General features: G+C 41.5%; 1 protein-coding gene across 1 annotated transcript in view; it reads left to right on the top strand.

Moving 5' to 3' along the window:
* JAKMIP2 (janus kinase and microtubule interacting protein 2) overlaps positions 1–22,597 on the top strand; it is a 33,988-nt gene extending 11,391 nt beyond the window's left edge. The window contains exons 6-21 of the mRNA XM_054217282.1: positions 104–244; positions 1,180–1,236; positions 3,076–3,195; positions 3,644–3,772; positions 4,768–4,851; positions 5,161–5,223; positions 5,669–5,767; positions 9,673–9,771; positions 10,110–10,163; positions 11,013–11,078; positions 11,504–11,572; positions 12,648–12,725; positions 13,410–13,613; positions 15,241–15,306; positions 16,897–16,969; positions 22,524–22,597. Coding sequence (XP_054073257.1) covers positions 104–244; positions 1,180–1,236; positions 3,076–3,195; positions 3,644–3,772; positions 4,768–4,851; positions 5,161–5,223; positions 5,669–5,767; positions 9,673–9,771; positions 10,110–10,163; positions 11,013–11,078; positions 11,504–11,572; positions 12,648–12,725; positions 13,410–13,613; positions 15,241–15,306; positions 16,897–16,947 — 1,380 coding nt within the window. The 3' untranslated portion in view covers positions 16,948–16,969; positions 22,524–22,597. The remainder of the gene's footprint in view (positions 1–103; positions 245–1,179; positions 1,237–3,075; positions 3,196–3,643; positions 3,773–4,767; positions 4,852–5,160; positions 5,224–5,668; positions 5,768–9,672; positions 9,772–10,109; positions 10,164–11,012; positions 11,079–11,503; positions 11,573–12,647; positions 12,726–13,409; positions 13,614–15,240; positions 15,307–16,896; positions 16,970–22,523) is intronic.
* Positions 22,598–23,148: the final 551 nt, after the last annotated feature.

Raw genomic sequence — 23,148 nt, 5'->3', positions numbered from 1 at the left:
TACAGTTTAAATGAAAGATAATGTCTAATTTTTAACTGAAAGGTGGTCTTTTTGCCTTTTAATTGCAGGATCTTATTTTATGTGTTTCTTCTTCTTACCACAGAGAGAAAAAATGACATCACATCCTCCTCTAAAGAAATTAAGATCTCTCAACGACCTGGATCAGGCTAATGAGGAACAAGAAACTGAATTCTTGAAGCTTCAGGTCATAGAACAACAGAACATAATTGATGAGTTAACAAGGGTATGTCCAGAGCACCAGGAAATTAGGAATGATTCCTGTGTACAGTTCACCACTGATAATATTTTTTCTTATAACTAACGGTCTGAGGGTTAATATCTTATCTTACTTTTAACACCTGCAGATTTTTAGATGGAGGTATGCATGTGTATGGTTTAACTGAATTACTAGGGGGGCAGCAGGCCCTACAACTCAGAAGTACAACTCTTGTATGTGAGTTGAGCTCTACAAGTGAATGCAGATTAAGAACCACGGAGCTTGGGAAGATACTATGTGTTCGGAAGGCAGGGTGGTGCCAAGCTGTTTTATCATTATAACTAAGCTACCATTAAAAAATTTCCTTAACAAGAGGCAGGCACACAGTGCGATTATCGTGTGCTGGAAAAGCGTGTGCTGCTAGACCATGGTTCACTAGATCTTCTGTCATTTAGTTCTGACAATGCCTTTTTCAGCTGACTTTGCGTTATGATCTTGAGGGGAAGGAGAAAGAGACTGCAAAGCAGGCTGTTGCCTCTTCTAAGACATCATTGCTAGAAGTGGTGAGATCAACACTATCATCATCTAATTTGAGACAGAGGCAGCCTCTCCTCTGCAGGAAGGCAGACAGCCCCTCGTTCAAAGCCCAAACCAGTCCCCTGCAACAGGCCTCCCAGTGATTTTAACAGGAAATCCATCAGCACCTGTTGTTTGACAGCCTGTCAAGGCAACTGCACAACAAGGGTTGGTTTTTTTCAGATATCCCATCTTCCCTTCTTCAAGTGGTTTTCAACTGACACGTACAGGTTTGGATATGAATCCTCCCACCTGGAATCAGATTCCTGTTTGAACATATGAACAGAGAGTCAGCAGAAGCCCAATGATTGATTTCCTTTATAGATTTGGCCTTCTACAGCTGTAAGCAAGAGAAGAGAGTATAACTTTTTAATCTTATTTTCCAGGACAGGGAGAAACTTATTCGTCGCAGGAAGCATAAAAGAAGCTCAAAGCCAATTAAGGTAAGAGGAAAAATTGTTCTGAGCTTATAAAAATACTATTAGGCTCTGCAAGAAAACACACTCTAGCAATCTGATTAAAGAGAGCTTTGTGGATTATAACAATCTGCTTTAGTGATCCGGTTTATAAACACCTTAGTTACTTTGGGAGAGCTTTTTAAGTCCACTTTGAAATTCAGTTAAGGGTGTGTACCTATTTTATTTTCAGCAAAATGGGGATGTTTTTCCCTCTGCTCCAAAATAGTAATCTTCCTTCCATCTGGTTTCTATAAATATTGGTCTCAAGGTATATTATGCTGAGATGTATTTACATTTCCAGACACCTTCCCATCTATCTCTGCTATCTATTTTTCACAGCACACACGGGCTAAACCAAAATCCTTGTGCATCGTTATTCTTCAAGAGGAAGTTTCTGCCTGAGAAATTGAGTGTCATTCTCTCCTGCTCAGTTCCACAGGCATTTGGCTACCCCGTGTATTACCCTGAACTGGGTCAAGTCCAAAGCTGGTATAATGTACAACAATTTTAGAGCTGAGTAGTCAGTAGTGGTTCAACTAGCTCCTTTATCAGCTAGATGTGAAGAATGACTTTGCAACAGCCACATGCCAACTCCAGAAAGCGGAAATACTGTGTAGGAAACAGAGTTTGGTGTCTCTTTTTCCTCCAAAGACACCCCTTAGCACATCATCCATATTCTGTGCAAGTAATGCAATGCTCTCCTACACACAGAGAATTTCAGACCAGTAAATCCTCGATGTGTCATTGCATTGTTTCTATATGGGTTTTGAAGCAATACAGAGCAGACACAATTGGGAGACAAGGTCTAAAAAGTATTTTCATCAGTCAAATTTATTTCTAAGCCAGAGATCGTAACATGGGAGAATATGGCTATTGTCTTCACTTGGAAAAATATGAACAAAAAAAGATAATATATGCAAAAGGTTATTGGCATCTTTGGTACATGCTTTTTGTGTGATTCGAATTCCAGGTTTAGAAGATCGTAACCTGTCAGCAACAGTGAAAAATGTTGCAAAGCAGAAGCGTATCTTAAATGCTCGTCAATCAGTTTGTCTGCAGAATTATTCATAAACCAAATATTTAAATGCTGAAATCTGTACTGTGAAACCAAGCCTGCAAGGTCAAACATCCATACCTTCATAGATGACATGACTCACAGCTTTCATTTGATTTAATTCAGTTACTGAGATTGGAGATAGTGAGCTGTCAGACATACAACCAAACTGTGTAGTGTGAGCAGTCTCTTGCAACATGTGGCAGTTACTGTAGTACTGGAGAGATGCATGAGATAAAAATTCCTTCACGCTAGTTTTGTATTTAGCATAACTTACTCCAACAGCAATATCAGTGAGAGAGGCACTGAGGTATTAAAAATATCAGCAGCATCTGAGAGAGAAGGAGAGTTCCTTATTCTGCACACACTGCCATCTCTGAATGGTGTTATCTTTGCACACCAGTCTGTATGTTGATAGATGTCTTCTGAACAGCTTTGGGGTTAAGGAACAATTCTTCTGCCTTCCTGCAAGGGCAGAGGCTTCTCTTCTAGCATGTAGCTGCTCCCATTATGTTTTCCAAGTTTTAGACTGAGCCAGATCCTCAGCTTAGAAAAAATTATCGGCAAACTCATTCTCCACCAGCACAAGACCTAATCGTCAATATGTTTCCCTTTGGGTTTGTTTGGAGGTGGTAATTGTAGGCGTAGCCCATTGTTCTTTTTTTGTGTCTTGCTTTAAGTAACAAGCAATGTGATTTTGAAATAACCTTCCCCCACATCAGAAACTAATGCTACCTGGAGATTCAGAAATCATGTTTTCCCTTCTTTAGAGACACGTGGTGGATACAGTTTTTGGGTACGATGATGATTCCATGGATTCTGAAACATCCTCTGTGGCCTCATATAGAACAGACAGAACACCAGCAACCCCAGATGATGATCTGGATGAGGTAAGATCGGACTCTTTCCATAGGGAAGGACAAGTTTTCAAGAGATTTTTACCTCCAAAACACAAGTGGCCAGGCTCTCAAAACCACTTAGGTTTTTATAGTGCATATTGAGTGATAAGTTCTTCTTTAAGTTTGGCCTCAATTTTGATTACCGATATACTGAAATGCCAAGAGGTTCTTTAAAAATATAGTCCATGACTTCATTGTAATCTGAGATTACTTTTTTCCTCTCTCCCTTCAAGGAAATAAACCTATCACATTTTTTTTCAGCTTAAAGACATACAAATGCTGTATAAATTCCACATTCTTATTACTTCATGTCACAGCAAGCTCACCAAAAAAACCAAGACCTGTAAACTAACTATTGTGCTTAAGAAATCACACTTGCATTCTTTGCTTTGGCAGTGCTCTACTCTGGTGCTTAGACATGTCCTTTCTTATCCTTCAGGGTTTAGCAGCGGAAGAATCAGAGCTGCGGTTTCGGCAGCTGACAAAGGAGTACCAGGCCCTGCAGAGAGCGTATGCACTGCTGCAAGAGCAGACAGGAGGCATCATAGATGCTGAAAGAGAAGCCAAGGTCAGTATTTGAGAGTAAAAGCATTTCATTGCTACCAGGACAAACCCCTCAAAGTGACATACAAGGGAGTGGAGTTACATACAACATTCATACAACTGAGAGATGTCTGTTTCACTCATTTGCTAAGTACATTTAAAGAGAGGGGCAATTAAATTGACACGATCACTCAGTTTAGAAGGAGTTGTCCTCCACCTGAACCTGAAAACTCTGCAGTTAGGCAGGCATAGCAAAGCAGGCAGTTCTGCAGTTTGGCACAGAATCACAAGGGTTTCTCATCTTTTGCCCAGGTGTGAAGGGGTTGGGTTTTAAAGGTAAATGGAGGCCTGTGGCTTTTCACAAAGCACACATTGCACCAACTTTAGGAATATTCACCTGAATGTTTCTAATGGAGAAATACAAATTACATTCAGATTTGAATGTGATGCAGGCTACAGTAAACCTTCCAAGGCTAAAAATGTTGTCCCTCTAATAAAATCATGGAACGTTCATGTTGGAAGGGACCTTAAGTGGTCTCTAGCCCAAACTCCTGCTGAAAGCAGTGTCAGCTGTGAGGTCACACCAGCTTGTTCAGCACTTTGTTGAGTCTGCTCTTTAAGATGCCCCAGGCAGTTATCCTTGCTTCTTTCCTACTACCTTTTGCTACTCTCATCTACTAAGCGCTTTTCTTCAATTCAGGGACTGTCCCTTACTAGGGTCTTTGAGCATAGCCTGTCATCCCAAATACCCGAGCTTGTGTTTCGCTACTCTAATGCAGTACATGGTAATAGTAGGCTTGGGTGGGGAGAGGGGACTCATCTACCACTCTGTTCCCTTGTGTCATCTGTATGCCAGTCTGAGGGGTGGCAAAAAACATCGCTGAGCCAGAATCTTTGTAACGGTTACTCACTCAGTGGAAGCAACAGCATAAACCCAGACTCTGCGGTGTTTGGTTTCCTTTTAGTACCAGTCACATTGCTGGTTTTGTTACTGTTTAATGCTGTGCATGACTTCAACAGGCTCAGGAGCAGCTCCAAGCTGAAGTCCAGAGGTATAAAGCCAAAATAGAAGATCTGGAGAAAACTTTGGCACAGAAAGGGCAGGTGAGCACTTCTTGTGTATTTTCTTTTCCTGTTTTGGATCTTGCCTGCTCTGCTTACAAAATACCTGGTACAATTTCAGTATAGTCTTCCATGAGATGTAATGTTGCTGTTCAGTAAACGGGCAGGTCTACCGAGTTCAGAAGCCTTGCTACAGCTTGGTAGCCTAATATGTTGTTATTCTGTAAATGACAGTTTGTTCCTGTAGGATTTTAAAGCCTGAATATTGTGGCTCCAATTTTCAATAAACATGCCCAACATCATGGAGGTGATTACATGATTATTCTGTAATAGTACTGCTTCATCCAACAGGACTCGCACTGGGTGGAAGACAAACAGCTTTTCATTAAGAGGAACCAAGAGCTTTTAGACAAGGTATGCTCCCAAGTTTTGTGTGCTCACTCTGAAGGGTAATCTGGATCCTACAATACATTTTCTAGAGTCCTCCAACAATGATGTCTCCACATTCCTCCACAGACAACCTATTCCAGTGTTTTACCATGAGAGCAGTGTGTTTAATAGTTAATTCAGACTAATGTAGTAGCTAACCTGACACCTCTGTATAATTAACTTCCCCACTGATCTTCACTAGGATGGGATTCTTTTAGGAAAACCTGCAGACTAAGCATTTTATGATATTTAGGAATTTGATGAGCAGTTCACCTGTAAACTAAAGACTCACTGAGGTAAAACAGCAAGTAGTGAATCATCTCTAGAGTTTGGATTTTGCACTCCCTATGCTACCTCAACTACTGCTCACCAAATATTCAATGTTTCTTGTAACAGTCACACAGATCCTGAATTTACATATTTCTATTAGATAGAGAAACTGGAAGCAGAAAACCACCGTCTGCAACAGGAGCTGCAGGATGCTCGAGACCAGAATGAGCTGCTGGAGTTCCGCAACCTTGAGCTGGAGGTGATGGATGAGCTCGTTACAGTAGAGCTGGTAGCAAATTAAACTAGTGTGCTTGCACCTGGACACCAACTCTAATCAAGTGTCTACAACAGCATTGTCATGATATAACAGAGTAACAAATCAGGCCAGCATTTTTAATTGTGAGCTGAGGTATGTCAGCTCTAATATCCTGGAAATAGTAAGCTCCATACTTGACTGGTTCACCTCTGTCTGAGCTAGGTGTCCAGTGTGCATAGGTAAGCTTAGCTGATGAATGTCAGCACAGCTTTTTGCTACCACACCTGAGGATATGGGTTTTCTAGTACTTTGGAGGAGTCCGTTGTCAGTGTGCTTTGTTCTTACTGCTGGCCTGGAGTCTAGTAAAATCAACAGAAGTTAATTATATTTAAATTAAATAACTAAGGCTTAAACTCCATTCACATGTACTTTGCTCAGGGCTGCATCCTGGTTCACAGCTAAGATCTCTTCTGAGAGTAGGCATCCAGGGGTTTTTTTTGGGTTGGTTGGTTTGGTTTTTTCATGAACCTGAGCAGGTCTTGGAGGAGAAAGAAACATTGAGTATACTTTTATCTCTAATAGCTGCAGAGTAGAGTGTTCCTATAAGAAGTCAGAGGTGCAGGTACAGTTCCCTCTTCAGGGCCTTCAAAGCCCTGTTTTTCCCTGTGAAAATCTTATTGCTAATCTATCAACTATACTGGCTTTGTTCTTTTCCCCTCTTTCAGCAAGGGTGATGAGACAAGAGTTCAAGTTTCATTGAGAGTGGTGCTGTGAGAAGTGCATCTCTCTAGCCCTGTGCTTGAAGGACTGGAACTGTTTGAAGCTTAAGTCAGCAATGATCGATGAAATTGCATAAGCAGTTGTAAGAGAAAGTATCAGACCCAGGGCTGTTGTCTTCCAGTACCATACCTATGGGGTACACACCTACCCCTCTGACCCAGAAAATCTTGAATTCTTTCCCCTGTGGGGCCTTGGCTGTGAGAGGAGAGGGAGCCATCCTGCCCAAACTGATCTCTACTGGCTGGTCAGAGTACTCCTCGTTGCAGAGGAGAAAGGTGCACATAGAATCACAGGGTTGGAAGGGGCCTCTGGAGATCATCTAGTCCAACTCCCCTGCCAGAGCAGGGTCACCCAGAGCAGGTTGCACAGGAATGCGTCCAGGCGGGTTTTGAATGTCTCCAGAGACGGAGACTCCACCACCTATTTGGCCAGTCTGTTGGCCAAATATTTTGGCCCAGCCACCCTCAAAGTAAAGAAGTTCCTCCTCATGTTTAGGTGGAACTTCCTGTGCTCAAGTTTGTGCCTGTTACCTCTTGTCCTGTCGCTGGGCACCACTGAAAAGAGCCTGGCCCCATCTTCCTGACACCCACCCTTTAAGTATTTATAAGTATTGATAAGATCCCCCCTCAGTCGTCTTTTTTCCAGACTGAAGAGACCCAAATCCCTCAGCCTTTCTTCATAAGAGAGGTGTTCCAGTCCCCTCAGCATCTTGGTAGCCCTTTGCTGCACCCTCTCCAGCAGTTCCCTGTCCTTCTGGAACCGGGGAGCCTAGAACTGGACACAGTACTCCAGGTGCGACCTCACCAAGGCAGAGCAGAGGGGGAGGATGACCTCCCTCGACCTGTTGGCCACACTCTTCTTGATGCACCCCAGGATGCCATTGGCCTTCTTGGCCACGAGGGCACATTGCTGACTCATGGTCATCCTGTTGTCCACCAGGACTCCCAGGTCTCTTTCCATCAAGCCGCTCTCCAGCAGGTCAGCCCCAACCTGTCCTGGTGCATGGGGTTATTCCTCCCCAGGTGCAGCAGCCTACACTTGCCCTTGTTGAATTTCATAAGGTTCCTCTCTGCCCAAATCTCCAAGCTGTCCAGGTCTCTCTGTGTGGTGGCACAGCCTTACAGTGTGTCAGCCACCCCCCCCAGCTTTGTGTCATCGGCAAACTTGCTGAGGGTGCACTCTATCCCCCCATCCAGGTCATTGATGAATATATTGAAGAGGACTGGACCCAGTACCGACCCCCGGGGAACACCACTCGTCACTGACCTCCAACTAGACTCTGTGCCCTTAATCACGACCCTCTGAGCTCTGTCTTTCAACCAGTTGTCTATCCACCTTACTGTCCATTCATCTAACCCACTCTTCCTAAGCTTCCCTGTGAGGATGCTGTGGGAGACCATGTCGAACGCCTTGCTTAAGTCAAGGTAGACCACATCTACCGCCCTCCCCTCCTCTGTCCATCCAGTCATGCCATCACAGAAGGCTATCAGATTAGTCAGACATGACTTCCCCTTGGTGAATCCGTGTTGAGTACTTCTGATAGCTTTCTTTTCCTCCATGTGCCTTGATGGGCTTCTGCGGCAGAGGGAGCCGAAGCCAGGCCTGCGACAGCCCGTTGGGTGCTCCAGCTCCGTGGGGGCCATCAGTGTGTCCCCAGGGCTGCTGGCTGGGCTGGGCTGGGCTGTGCGCGGGGCCAGTGGTGCTGGTGCTGCTGCCATGCTGTGAGCTCCTAAGGATGGCTGGGGTACAGAGCCAAGGTGCCCAAGGGATGCTGGCTCCCTGGACAAGGGTTTGCAACAGCTTCCGTTCTGTTGATTCCTGAGGCACGTTTAGATTTAGACTCTCTGTGCTTCGGTTTCCTGCCACTGTGGTGGGGATAAGAGACATTTTACACAGGTGAATGGGGTCTTGCTCCTACAGCCTTTATCAACGTTCTTGGTGATGCTGGTACGTGTGAAAAGCTGACAGTGCCCACCTGTGTGCATATAGTGTTTGGCCTGGAGTTGTCCTAATTTGTGTCTGGAGGCTGTAGGCCCTAGCACAATGAATAGTGACAGCTTATCTGCCTGCTTACAAGTACTGTCACTTCTGCAGGCACTGGACACATTCCCTGTTGAGCAGCTCTCCCCATGACCTGTGTTAGGTAAGAAAGATCCCTCAGGTCACACTGGAGATTGATGGAGGAGATCCAGAAGCCTCTGCAGGCAGCCAGAGGACAAGGTCAGACCTCGATCTCCCTCTTCCCAGACTGTCCCTAGTTTCAGATTCTTATGAGCACCAACCCACAAAAACATCCACTTGGTCTTTTCTGGTTTGTTTCTCGGTTGCTGTCCAAGGCCTTACATACTTGCCATTCCAAGCTTGTAGGTAACACAGAGCCTCTCCTGGCTCTCATGAATCAGTGCTATGACAGATTTGTCCCTTATTTATAGAACTTTTCACACAGTTTTACCTGACAGCTGTGTTTCCATATGACATGGACCTGGACTGATCAAGTGAATTACATGTTCATAAACCAAAAATGTATTTGACAGTGAAATTTGATCTTCACTCCTATGCTTGCCTGAATCTCTGAAAGGGATGAGAAACAACATCTTCAAATTTTTATTTTTGTCTTTGGTCTTTTAAAACTGGAAAAATATTTGTAGATTTTATGCAATGAAAATGTATAAATAGCTAAGTTGATCAACTTTTTTTGAACTTATTACTTTCCACCGATATTAGAACATACAACATACCAAATGTATAATCTGAGTATCCTGGTAGTCTTAAGTCAAATACCTGTTTCTAAAAGGAGTATTTACAACAATATATAATTGTCCAACACTTCATTAAGCAAATCACTTGAGTTTAAACCAGGTGATAGCCTTTCTGCAGACAATTTACAAATTTACATAACTCATCAAATAAATAATCTCCTATAAAATAAATAGCTCAGGTTTAGGATCCTGTCCCACTTGGCACACTGTTTTTCAGACTAGGTCTAAATATTTCTTTCTTTGACTTGTAAAATGAAGAGCTTGGCATTGCGAAGCATGATATAAACAGTAGCTATGGCATTTAATGAGTTCCGTGTGAATCTCCTTCAGTCTAATATGTTCTCTGGTGTCTTTTCAATTTATATCCAGGAGAGAGAGAGACGGTCCCCACCATTTAATCTCCAGATTCACCCATTCTCAGATGGTGTGAGTGCTCTACAGATCTACTGCATGAAGGAAGGGGTTAAGGTAGGTCAGTTTTATAAGGCAGCACTTCTAACTACACGAGTGGTGGATGTTGGCCATATAAAACATTACATTCATCTCTGCTATAAGAACTCCACTACACTTTAAGCATTTAAAGTCAGTCTAATGTAAGAGTGTGTGATGACTGACACAATTGAATTGGACTCATAATTTTCATCATAATGATAAAACCTAGTTCAAAGGCAACTGAAATCCGTGTGTGATGCATCTCCATTGGATAAAACAAAATGGTTGATTTCAACATGCGTTATAGGAGGGACAAATATTGCAGCTGTGATAAAATATGCATGTCGTGCCTTTTTCTTATTCTCTCTTTGCAGGATGTCAGCATCCCAGACCTCATAAAGCAGTTAGACATCCTAGGTGATAATGGGGTAAGTTAAAGTGGGAGATATATTTCCCTTTACAAGCTGCATTTTGTTACAGTAGAGTAAGTGAAATGTGTAATTATCATGACTGTTTTCTAAGATACTTGTTAAATTATGTAATATCAGAACAATTCATTTAAGGAGTGTTTATTTCCATAAGTTAAGGATTTGTGAGATTTCAATAGTCAGAGAACTAGTAATGAAGTAGCAGCTTTAACGTCTGGTTTAGCAGACTGGGAAGAATGTCCAAAGGCCACTGATATTCAGAACTGGGCCTGACTGCACTCCAGTCATTCAGGAAAGGACGTGAATTAGGACATCTGCATCAGGACTAGGATTCCTCTGCAAACAGTTGCATAAATGGGCAAGAATTACCAAATCCTCTGTGGCTTTCAAAGTGGGCATTGCTGCCCACTTTAGTCATCCCTGCAAAAGAGATCATCTTGTATCTCTGGCCAGCATTACATATGTTTTAAGAAAGCGTATAAGAAATAAAGATAAAGGATCATGATTGTCTATTCATTTGCTGGTGTAAATCGCTATTTTTACAAAAGCTTTAATGGCAATTCAGCTTTGTAAAATTAGCATGAAGACAGATAAATAGGTCTAATTTTAGTTTACATTTCTCATAAGATGCAATGGAATGAAAACACATAGCTAGTCTATATCATGCAGAAAGGCAAAAGCAGTGTTCTTTTTAATATGTTAACAGACTCTGAATGTTTTCATGGGAATAGGATACCCGGTACTACAGGGATCCCCTGAAAACTGCAGACCTAGTCTGTAGCCTGGATTATCTTTATTCATGCAGGGAACTGCTGCCAATTTTCTTCTTCCCTCTCTTTCTCTTAACAGAATTTAAGAAATGAAGAACAAGTGGCCATAATTCAGGCTTCCACTGTATTGTCCTTGGCAGAAAAGGTAAATTGTATGCCTGCTTTTCTCCTGTGTTATCTAAGGCCTCATTTAACACTGGAAATTTTCTGCTCTGTTGTTGTTTTCAATATTGTTAAACTTTCTAGTGTAGGAAGTGATTCCCCAGATAAAGTAAACTGTGCGGGCACAGTCCCAAAACACCTTGCTAAACCAGCAAAAATATCACACTCAGCTGGCCCAAGCAGTGAAGCCAAAACAACTGCAAATGCAAAAAGAATACGAAATGAAACTTGCAATTGTAAACAGAATGAGAAACCATAAGACACTTAAGCCATAATTAGTTATAGCATGGGATTTCTAGTCCTGAAATTTCCAAAGCTTCTGAAGGGATCAGTATGCGAAATTTCCACTGAAAGTATGTGTCTGAAGTTCCTTACAGCAGGTTACAGCTCTTATTGTCTTCCCTCCAGTGGATCCAGCAGATCGAGGGAGCTGAAGCTGCTCTGCATCAAAAAATGATGGAATTGGAAAGTGATATGGTAAGCAAGCTTTCCTTAATACACATTTTAGAGGCAAGACACCGAGTGTGTCACATTTACTTGGTGTGCCAAATGGTAACTAAAAAGGTCTTTTGGCAAATGAAGTATGCAGGCTTTCTCTGATTATTGGTGAATCCATAAAATTGTTACTAGACTGGTTCACATGCAACAGCAGACATAGATACAGAAATAGTGAAGCTTTGAAAACTTTCTTTCCATGAGGATGACTGTTTATTAATAAGAACAGAGGGCTCAAAGGTTGCTTAGTGATTTTCAGAGATGTAAATGACCCCACTCTTTGTCTCATAAGATTCACAGTCTAAACATCAGCTGTTGCATCACATTTTATTCAATACCAATATGTGGGAAACTAATGAATTACCATGCTGTTTTCTTTCATTACATTTTAAGACCATAACATCCTAAAGGCAAAACATTCACAGCTGAACTGAAGTTGCTATAGCACCAGTAAAGTTAGTACCTTACCCTAGTCTTTTTCTAGTTAATGGAAATAACTACAAAGATGAACAAGCATAACTACAAGAGTTGGATAGCTGTAGTGGTTTACGTTGTGTTCCTATGGTATGTCTGTAATTGAGTCAATTCAGTATAAGGTAGGCTGAGAAGTTAATGCACAGCAGCTTCCCCCAAATAGTGTGAACATGAATATGCCTGTTTAGTTCCTGTTTAGTTTATTGCAGTTTCACACTTCCTCCAAAATAAGAGAGAGCACAAAAGGAGTTGTTCATGATGACAGAGGAGGTATCTTTAGAAAAATCACACAGAAACCCCTAAATTACGGTACTGAAATGCCAAGCAATATCACTGAAGTCAACAAAGAGACGATGGATTTAGTTCCATGTAGATCAGATGTACTATCATACAAAAGCAATCCACAGCTATTTTCCCTTCCTTCTTTTCTAGCTGAGTCAGATATTAATAACTGCGCAGTGTCAGTTGAAGACCAGTCTTCTTGTCCTGCCTGAGTCAGATATCTGTAGTTGATTTAATAAAACTTCCTGAACCATTTTGAGTAACTAATTAATTTTTCTGTCCAAACAATCCTTCATTGTAGGAGCAATTTTGCAAAATAAAAGGCTATTTGGAGGAAGAATTAGACTACAGGAAGCAAGCTCTTGACCAAGCATACATGGTATGTACAAAGGAAACTCTACAGCACGTATTGGCCAGCACTGTGACAGGACACAGACTCCTGTTGGATCAGAAACAGAGGGTTTTGCTTTTTTCTTAGTAAATTTTTGGTTTGTTGTTTTTTCCCATTCTTCTAATGCACTACAATGCAATCTGCACAGCTTCAACATGACACCTAGCTTTTTCGTGTCACAAAAAGGCTGATCTCCCAAAGTCTGAAACTCTTTGTCAGTTAAAGGCAGATATTGCTCATTAAAGTCAGCTTGTCCAACTGGAGTCAGTGCAACCAACTGGAACTTGGATGTGGAATCTTGGCCACTCTTTCCTCTTTTGCTTTTTAGCACAAGGAGTCAAAATCTAAGAATTGCTGAAATACTCATCTTACACTTAGAAAATAGGTGTGAAAATTCTATCCAACTCCTAATTATCTCTGTAACTGCTTTTAAAAAAGTCAAAGTGAGGGATTTTAGTGAAAATTAATATTAAAATATCTTTAAAATAAAAGTTCATATTGTTTTGTCAAAACACGGAACCATTTTATGAGTTATGCTTTTCACGTTTTTGCACACCTGAGCACAGGAACCATCTCTCATGCAGGTGCAGAATCTGCCACCAACCCCCCAGTTCCCACTGTGTTTTAAACAATGTTTCATCTCTAATTGGCTTTTGGTATTGCATCAACCAGAGGATCCAGGAGCTTGAAGCCACCTTGTACAATGCTTTGCAGCAAGAAACGGTGATAAAGTTTGGGGAACTACTCACTGAAAAACAGCAGGAAGAGCTGAGGACAGCAGTAGAAAAGCTAAGACGTCAGATGCTGAGGAAGAGCAGAGAATATGATTGCCAGATTCTTCAGGAGAGGATGGAGCTGCTCCAGCAGGCTCATCAGGTGAGGAAAAGGAACCATGCACATACCCATCTACTCAGCTTTGCTGTATAAGAACATAAGCTGAGGTCAAATTTAGGCAAGCTCCAGGTCATGACGGAGCATGGCATCTAGTTTTTTGAGCTGTTTCATACTTTGTGTCTTTACTGTGTAAACAAACAGATGTCATATTAGCTTCTGGAGGATTCTTTTGCCATATTTTAAGTCTTAAAATTCCAAACCAAAGTTTTCATCCAGAATTCTGTCAACATGAATCTAGCTTTGTAATAAAAATGGTCATCCCTAGTTATTAGACTGGGCACAAGAGGAACTGCATGAATGCTTCTGGCTTGTGTTACACAGCAGAGCTATTGGTTTTTCCAGGTACTTCTGCTCTGTCTCCCCCAAAGTGGACAGTTGTTACATTTCACTGCTCAGATGTAGTCCTACGTTCCATGTTCAAAGACCAATGTTTGCTGCTCTGCAAGCTGTGAGGCCCCAGACCAAAATGGCAAACAGTCACAGCACACTGATTAATGTGACATCTGCACAATGAAACAAAACTTACACAAATGTTTATGGGAATGAGAGAAAGCATGTGTCCAGTGGTTAGGGTTTCTGGTTCACAGAAAGACTTAGTTTTCACAGTCCTGCCTGATTCTGAGTTGGAGACTTAAGAATGGTCTGCCCTTACTTCTTTTTATCAGGCCACTGCAGTGCGAGGAGATTCTTGATTTCAGCTGTGGCTGCCACCCTGATTAAGGCTGCTGCCCTGATTAACACTGCCACAGCAGGTCTGCCTTCTGTGGACAGCCCTTAGCCAGCCTCAGCTGAGATGGGGCTGGGAAAGGCTGAGAGGCAAGGGCAGGAAGAGGTAGTGTTTGAAAGCTGGCATAAGCTAGTCATCTCCTCTCCAGACAATTAGGAAGATGGTCACAGGGATGCCATCTGCTCTCCAGGTGCCACCGCCTCCAAGTGGCTCCTGGTTTGCCCCTTTGGATCTCCGCTGGTTGCTGGGCAGCTGTCTTATGCCCTGACTAAACAGAGAAAAGATACTGAGATTCAAGGCCTCATTTTTCATACTTAGTAGGTCTGTTACATATTCTGTGGGATCTCTCTTCCCAAGGGGCCAAAAGTTTAACTCACTTTACATAAAAATATGTCTTGTCTATAAGTTACATGTATCCCACTCACCACAGAATCAATGTTTTCATGGTATTGTATACATTTATCATTTCAGACCTAATAATAACACTTTAATCCTCTTTCAGCACATCAAACTGTGAGAAATCTTAATGAATCATGATGTAATTCTAAAGAGTATAACCATGATCTTACACTTTACATCTCTTTAACACAGGATTAATATAAAATAGATAATATGAAACAGATCCACTATCGATATCAATTTCCAGCATTTGAGGATACAGTCGCATATATGCAGTAGCATGTTTTGAGCAGTTGAACACATAGTAAAGCAGTGGTTAGGCAGGGTTAGTGAATGGAGTCATGGTACTACACAAGATTATCCCTGCCAAAGAAATTAATTTGTTAATTTCTAGGCTTTTGGCACTTGGAACATTAAGTTACTTGTTCAGAGGAGTAAATTTTCTGAGAATTTAGACTAGATGCTTTCTTTTCTGATTTCCAGAGGATCCGAGATTTAGAAGATAAAACTGACATCCAAAAGAGACAAATTAAGGATCTGGAGGAAAAGGTTGGTTCTGTTATACTTTTGAAGCACGCTGATCAACTTTTTTGAAAGTAATGACCTAGTTCTCTTGAACTACATGAACTTTTTGTTTAAATGAATCAGCTGGACCTGTTGGTGTTCTACTGTGCTTTCTTTTCAGTTTGTGTTTCAGTATATACAGACTTTATTCTTAGTCTCCTCTGTAACATTTCATTTTAGGAAATAAATGCCAAACACTTTCAATTATGGTGAATGATACCGAACCAACTGATGAAGCCTTTACTTGGCTGTTAACTGCTGTGTTGGTAGACAGGCAATACTTCCAGTAAAGGCAAGGTGAGGCTAGCAAGCGGGAAGGACTGAAGGAAACTGAGTCCGTGTCTGAAGACTGTCCTTATCTGGCAAGACTAGGGAACCCAGGTTCTGATGCTGTCCTCTTTATTGACACTTGTAATTGACTATGCAATATAAATATAGTACCAGAATCTTGCCCTTAAACTGAACTGTCAAAAAATTATATATGCACATTCTTTATATATACTATATATGTATATACACACACACACAGTCACTCTCTCTAAAAATATGCACTGCATTTTTTTGGTGAATAAGGCCAACTCTGTTACATTGAGTTTTGCTATCTGTAGATGAGTTAGATAGGATTGTTGAAAAAAGATCATAGCGTGGGCACAGCATGCTGCTGCCAGTATCTTTTCTAGAAACGCCAGCCTGGTGTAAGATGCACCTCCAGTGGTAGTGTTGCCAATGTACTTATATTAGTAAATATCAATGTACATGTGTAAGCTATAACGTGAAATAATGGCTATATTAGTACAATTACAGTAGTGCTAATGAGCTCTTTCAGTTTATATGTATGTTCCTAAAGTGAAACGAGTGTGTATAACGCAAAACTTGATACAGAGAAGTCTTTCCACTTTTCTGCCAATATTTTTGTGATACAAGGACTTAGTGTCTTTCTTTCTAATATATGAAACTTGGAAAAATAACAGATTATAATCTGTGCTGAAAATAAAAAAAAATAAAGCAAAGTTTATGCCATGGTCAAAAGGAGACCTTGAGTAGAAGACCCTTAGTGTCAATTTTCAAAAGAGCTTTCAGCTCACAAAAATTCACATCTCAAAGATGATGTATTCATGATTAAAACAAGACATCCAAAATTTGATTATTAAGCATTTAATGGTTAGGGTTTGATGTTATGTGTGTGTATGTGTATATATGCATAGATAGATAGATAGATACAGTTTTGCAGGCTATTTCCAGCATGGATTGCAGGCACTGGTTTGTAACGCACTTAAAAATACTACCCATGCTATTTTTGATATCCAGCTTTGTGACTTCAGTGATGGTTCAGGTGGTTCATAGTGACAGTTATACCTCAGGCTTTCAGTATGGTGCCAGTTGTAATTCATCACCAAAATTAATGGGATCTTTCTAAGCCTGGAAGGTGCTATGGTACTTACAGAAGTAATTGGGGAAATACAGTGTTTTCTGAACGCATAGTTACTCTAATTGTCCTACAGAGTGCAAAAATAACCCTGATGCTTACAATACCATGACCTTTAGTTTTTATGCAATCTTCTTTTTCTTCTGCAGTTTCTGTTTCTATTCTTGTTCTTCTCTCTTGCCTTTATTCTTTGGCCTTGATGTCAATGTGCCTCTTGGAAAGGTAAGACTTTTATTTATTTCCTCAAGGCTAGCACTTCTTGCACAAAGCTGGCGATCCCGTCCTTTTGTGTTATTGTGTATGTCTGGAGTCAGAGAATTCAGCAGGTCGTTGTCAATTTGTAGTAGTTCACAGTTGGAGGGTTGTCACACCACCAAGTTGACAAGGGAGCTGCAGTCAGACCAACACCATCCAACATACTTATAAGTGAATTGCCAAAGCTTGCTGGTGATACTATGCTATTCAGAATTGTAAAACTAAAAGCTAACAAGAATTTCACAGTAACAAATAGCCAAGAGAATTGCAGGTGAAATTCAATGTTGATGTTTTCAAAGTGATGCAGACTGAAAAGAGTTTATAAATCTCAACCATATGCACACTCTGAGCTCTGAACTGACACTCAGGAACAGATCAGGAGGTTATAACAGGTAGAGCTCAGTGCCCAGAAGTAGGAGAGGTACAAAGAAGGGCAAAGAAGAATGATCAGCTGCTGAGAGATGGGAGGAGGCAGATGGAGAGATGGAAGGATTTTTCTGGCTCAGAAAGCGAGATGCTGTTAAAAGGAGGTATGGGAGAGGTCTAGAAAATTTTCCATAGAATGGATGAACAGATGGCTATTGATCACCGTCTCCTCCAGTATAGGCAATTATCATGTAATAAGTTTAAAGTAAACAAAAGTTTATAGTTAATGATGTAGGATGTAAAGAAGTCTTTAAGTCTTTTCCACAGCAATTTATGATGTGGGATGTAAAGAAGTCTTTACCACAGCATGCTTAGCAGTTGAAAGTTCAGAGTCTAAAGAGCATGTGAAGATGGGGAAATAAATCAGGGAACTATAATGTGCACGGCCTTCAGGTTTTTCCCTTTGTGCCTAGCCACTTTCAGAACCGGGGTGCTGGTCTAGGAGGGTGTTTCTTCTGATCCAGGATAACAGAAGTAGAACATAGCCTAGATAACGTTATGTTAAAGACTCAAGGACACATAATGATGGATCAAAAGTTTCTGATCTGGGGTTAGACCCATACCATTAAATTTCTCACTGTATCTCTTGGATCTGGCTTGAGCTATGTCAGTGAATAAATTCTTCTGCCCTGCACTTGAGGCAAGCTGAGAATACAGTTGTGTGTGAAAGGCGTTTTGCCATGCCCTGACGCTGTTTGTGCTAGCTCAGCCTTTGTTCCCAGGTGCAACTCAAGGTATTGGTTATAACTCAGTGGCATGGGTCCAGTTTGGTGGGTTTTCCTTTTCCCTCTAAGGAAAAGCCCGCTACTTTGTAGGGGGCTACTTGATCAGCTAGATCAAGGATTTCTCTTGCAGTTTTGTGCTGACGTAGAGACAACTCTCAGAATTGGCCCCATCAACTGGAATCTACTGCTTCCTTGGCTGGCCAGACCTCAAAATGAATGTTTTCATGGGCTGAGGCAGCAATATACATGGAGGTTGGGCTGAGTGGGGAATGAATTGTAGGGAAGCATCAGAGGAATGTGGACAGATCAGTGATCATGGCTCTGGTATACAATGGCCAATATCATTATAGAGTTGCTGCTATTTAAAACATACTGCCTTGATCCAGTGAACATTAAACAGATTAAGTTATGACTGCATATTCACTAATGTTCCTGCCGCAGGACTTCTGGGAACCATGACACAGCACAGCAGCTGTGAGATGTTTTGAGCGGCCGTGACTGGTGAAAATTTGATTTTACAGTTTCTTGCTTATTCATAGTGTGTGTGGGGGAAATCAGAAAGTCTTCTGAAACAGACAAATTATGTATAGGCTAATTTTAAGAAACCAAAATTTTGTTGGATGTAAGGGAATCTTGGATTTAAGGTGCACCTTGAAAACTCACAGGAACTGACAGTGACATTTGCAAGAGCCTGTCTGCTTGAGTTTTTCCCATTTGCCTATACTTTTGTCCTTTTTTCAGTTTCTATCACAGGTACGATAAAGTCCTTGTAAAATATGTGAGAAAAAAATGGGGCAATAAGAGGTTCAGAATTTTCTGTATATACAGTTTGCCCCTATATTTTCCACCTGTATGGGTATGGAATTGGTTTTCTATTGAGTATTTGCCTTTTCTGGTACAGCTACAGAATTGGTAAGAAGCTCATACATCCTACCTACCAATGCTGGCATCAGCTATAGTGGAAGAAAGATAAGAAACTGGGGTGTTTCTTATTTCTTTGAAAATGTGCCTCATAAGATATCCCTTGCTCAGTTTAGGTCAGCTTGATTAAAAATGCATTCATGACATTAAACTACTGAACGTTTTTTTTCTAATCCCGTCTCTTATAAGATGGAGCATCCAGTAAAGTCTTTGCAGTAGAGCGTGCATTCTGAGAAATACAAATTAAAATTTTCATTAAAATTAGAACTCATCAGGAAATGTTGTCTTCCTGATTTTGTTAATTGTTTTTAGTTTTGAAAAGAGTTGTTTTCAGGAAAAACCTCTGTGGTAGATGCAAATACCAAAAAGATCCATGAAGATGCATAAAAATAATTTTTGTTTATAGATATGACATTTTTCATTAGAAAAGAAAAAGATGATTCACATGAAAAATTTAATCCACCTGTAGCTGAATTTAGAATAGGAAATCCCTAGTCTCAGGACAAAAATGTCAGCGTATGCTTCCTGAGGGCAGTATGCATGGTTTTGGTATGTCAGCATGGAAGAGATATCTGTAATTCTCAGTTTGCCTTCATTTAACATGGATGACTCACTTGGCTTTTCAGGAATTGCAGGTATATACCAGTATCTTTTGAAATAAGCATTTCCCAAAATAGAAAAAAACCTCTGTTATTCTGACATTGGAATTCCAGCAGTGCTGATTAACTCTTTGTCTTGGAGCCTGCGAAAATATCTCAAGTGCCCTGTCAGTGCCTGCATGCTAAGAAAAAGCCCCGTGGATGCTGTGGTGATTTCAGGTTGCTGTTCTAACAGCCTCACAACTAGCTCTGCGATGTATTCAAAGGCAGACTGAATGCTTTGTTGCAGAGCAGCCATTCCTTCCCTCTTCTCAAAGCAGGAAGGAGAGAACCGCACATATAAAAGAAGAATCAGGACCATCAAAAAATACACCAAAACCTCCACATTTGCTGGTAACACCTGTGCCCTTTTCGTCTAATTTGAGGGCAGGTATTGGCTGGTCAGAAAAGCTAATGGAGTGTTTAAGGTCACAACTCTACATTCCTCCTAAAATTCTAGCAGATTTATTATTATTCACTTGCAGTCATTCTTCTACCTGCATGTGGCTGCTGGATCACATGTAGCACAAGCTCTCCGCTAATTTGATGCATTCCTCACTGGCGCATTCATTGAGGAGGACTAATAGCCAGAAGAAATGTAAGCCTTTTTCTGTCCCTGTTAGGACTGGAAGGGCTATCACAGCTGCAACGGAACCCGGGCAGCGTTGAGGCTGATTTCATTGCTGGGCTTTTACACAGTTCCCTTAGGGACCGTGTAAAGGCTTGACTTTCCCACCCCCTCGCCCAGCTTCCTGCACTAGGTTTTCTGCTTGTTTTAAACAACATCTGAGGTTTAGCAGGTGTAAATCCCTTTGGTGTCACTTCACTGAGCCCAGGAAGGCTGGTCCAACAACAGCGCCAACGTGAGAAGAGCTTTGCTCACTGTATTCACTGTTGCTCCATAGCGGCTGGCCCCGGGAGCGCACGAGGGTCTAGTTCCAATGACTTGTGTCTCTGATCCCTATAGAGAGGATGAGAAGCATCAGAGAGACCTGAAATTTGGGTTACAGCCCCGGAGAGCCTGCTGGTGTGTTGTGCCACTCCGAGATGAATGATTCTTTTGCCATTTTCACATCCTGCTTTTGCTTATTAGGCTATGAATGTCAGGTAGGGAACAAGAAGATGGGTTACTGTGAGCTGAACGGCAGAGGAAGTAGCCATGACAGTGATGGAGATATAATGATGTAGAGAATGGGACACTGATTATGAAAATGGAAAAAACGTAAGGGTGAGGTGTGTGTGGGGATATATAAACTCGGTGCTTTTCAAAAGAGATCTGCATTGCTGTGAACTCCCTTGAACTGTGAGGAGTCTTGAACTGTAAAGCCGTAGCAGGCCCAGCATCACAGCAAGCATGATACCTGCAGTGTTTTACCAAGGCAAGTCCCTCTACCAGTGCAAAGCATCAAGTCTTGTAGCAGTTTCTCACAACCAAGGCAACGGTAAGCAGCTGTTAGCTGCTTGTCCCCTGTCTGATCCCAGTCTTCACCCCCTCCATTTCCCTCCACGGGATTCTCACCCCTCAATACCTGAGGGGAAGTCTCCAGACAGAAGCAATTTGGGAATGGTGTTGGCAAGATTGAGAGGGGTTTTTAGCAAGGTCATATTTTCTGATGCTGGAATACATGGATTCAGAGAGAATAACTGACATTGACTTGTGTTTCCCATTTACTTTAAAAGCCACCTGCCCACCCAGGTGACTTTGACATTTGAAGTAACTCAGCAAGGGTGAGCGTGGTATGGGGAGTGTGCCATCAGCATTTTCTGGTTCAAAGAACTACTGAGATATGTCACATCAGGGGGATCTTGGCAAGATTACTTTAGTTCCATTGGATGCAAGTTAACTTTGTTAACTTTATCATAAGAGCCTTCAAACAGATCCTTGATAAAACAATAGCCCAAGGCACAATGCATCCTTGAAATGTACCTAGGGAACCATATGATGATGAAAGGTATTTGGTTTTGTTCGTGCCTTGCTGCAGTTCATCCTTTACCGACCTTTTAACTAGCTGAGAGCAAACCGCAGTGCAATCGCAGGTGATAGTTTCTGGTTTCTTTCTCTCTCAGCGTGAGCGCAGCACTCACTGCTGTACTTTTCAGATAAGGAAGGACAGGCATGAGTGAAACCATGTGCAGCAATACGCAGCATCCAGACCAACACCTCCCTAATTCCTGTTTATGTGGGATTTTCCTACCTGCATTTTTTATGTGCTTGTGACTATACACATTCACTTATTTGTGGTCACGTAGGGAATTCTGGTCTGCATGGATTTTGCACTTGGTGAATTTTACCATGTAGGCTTGAATGCTGAGAGAACAAAGACAAAATATATCCTTTTTTCCCTAGTTTCAAACACGAGACCCGCAATTCTTTTCCACTGGTAGGGAAGGTTCCTCGGAACAGGAGCCGTCTGTGTTTGCCTTGCTCTGATAGCCAAGGTTCTGGGGTTGCCCTGACACCACAAGCGTATCACCAGCTGTTGTGTCTCCTGTCACTGGTGAATTTTAGGCAGCTTTGGTTCAAGAATTGTTGAAACTGGTGCATAACTATTCATCTGAAGATGGCCATGGGGACTTTTATGGACCAGCGGGCTGTACTTTGTAGGGTTAAATGGATAGGCTTGGTAAAATACCCAGAATTTTCACAAATGTCTTTCATACAGACAAACAGAGACAGTTTAATGCTGATAGCTGTAAGAACAGACCTTTTCAATTTTCTGATTGATAGACGGCATCTTGTCAGCTGGGATAGGTAGGTAGAGGAACACCTCACTTATCTGATACAGATGTTCTTTTTTTTTTTATTTTTAGAGTGCCCGACCACACAGATAAGTCCTTATAAAGGCAAATGCTTCCACCCCCCAACGAAGAGAACATTGTTTACACCTATTTTAAAAAGTATAAAAATGAACAACTTGTAGCCAAGACTGCAACCACCTTGTATTTTAAAGCCATCACTCAAGATTTGTTACTTGACAGTTCCTGTCTAAAGCTATGATATATGCTGCATCTAATGAAATTCTGTATGTTGAATTTACAAAAGGGGAAGAAAAATAAACTCTGAACCTACATCACTTAGTAAGAACTTAATGGGAAGGAACCACTTTCAGCTGATCAAGTCAGTGTGTCTTGGGCATGGAACCAAAGTTACAACAGAAAAATCTATCCCTGCTGTGCAGGGCAATCGTTTAAATGTGACACTGTCATCCCACGAACGGATCAAAAGTTAACAGGACAGAGGAGGAGAAACATGAGCTGTGGAGAGATGCTGACAACAAGGCATTCAGTCGGAACTGTCTGGCTTTTCACTGCAGGGACTCCTTCTCTCCCTCTTTGGTTTTAACCTCAGGAACAAATGACAGCTGCAATGTGGGGGGAAGAAAGGAAAAAATGCATTCTGGCTTATTGCAGGATGGGCAGGACAGGGCACCACGTT

This window comes from Rissa tridactyla, chromosome 11, assembly GCF_028500815.1.
Source record: "Rissa tridactyla isolate bRisTri1 chromosome 11, bRisTri1.patW.cur.20221130, whole genome shotgun sequence".
NCBI classification, from domain to species: domain Eukaryota; kingdom Metazoa; phylum Chordata; class Aves; order Charadriiformes; family Laridae; genus Rissa; species Rissa tridactyla.
This window is presented reverse-complemented; position numbering and strand designations above follow the sequence as displayed.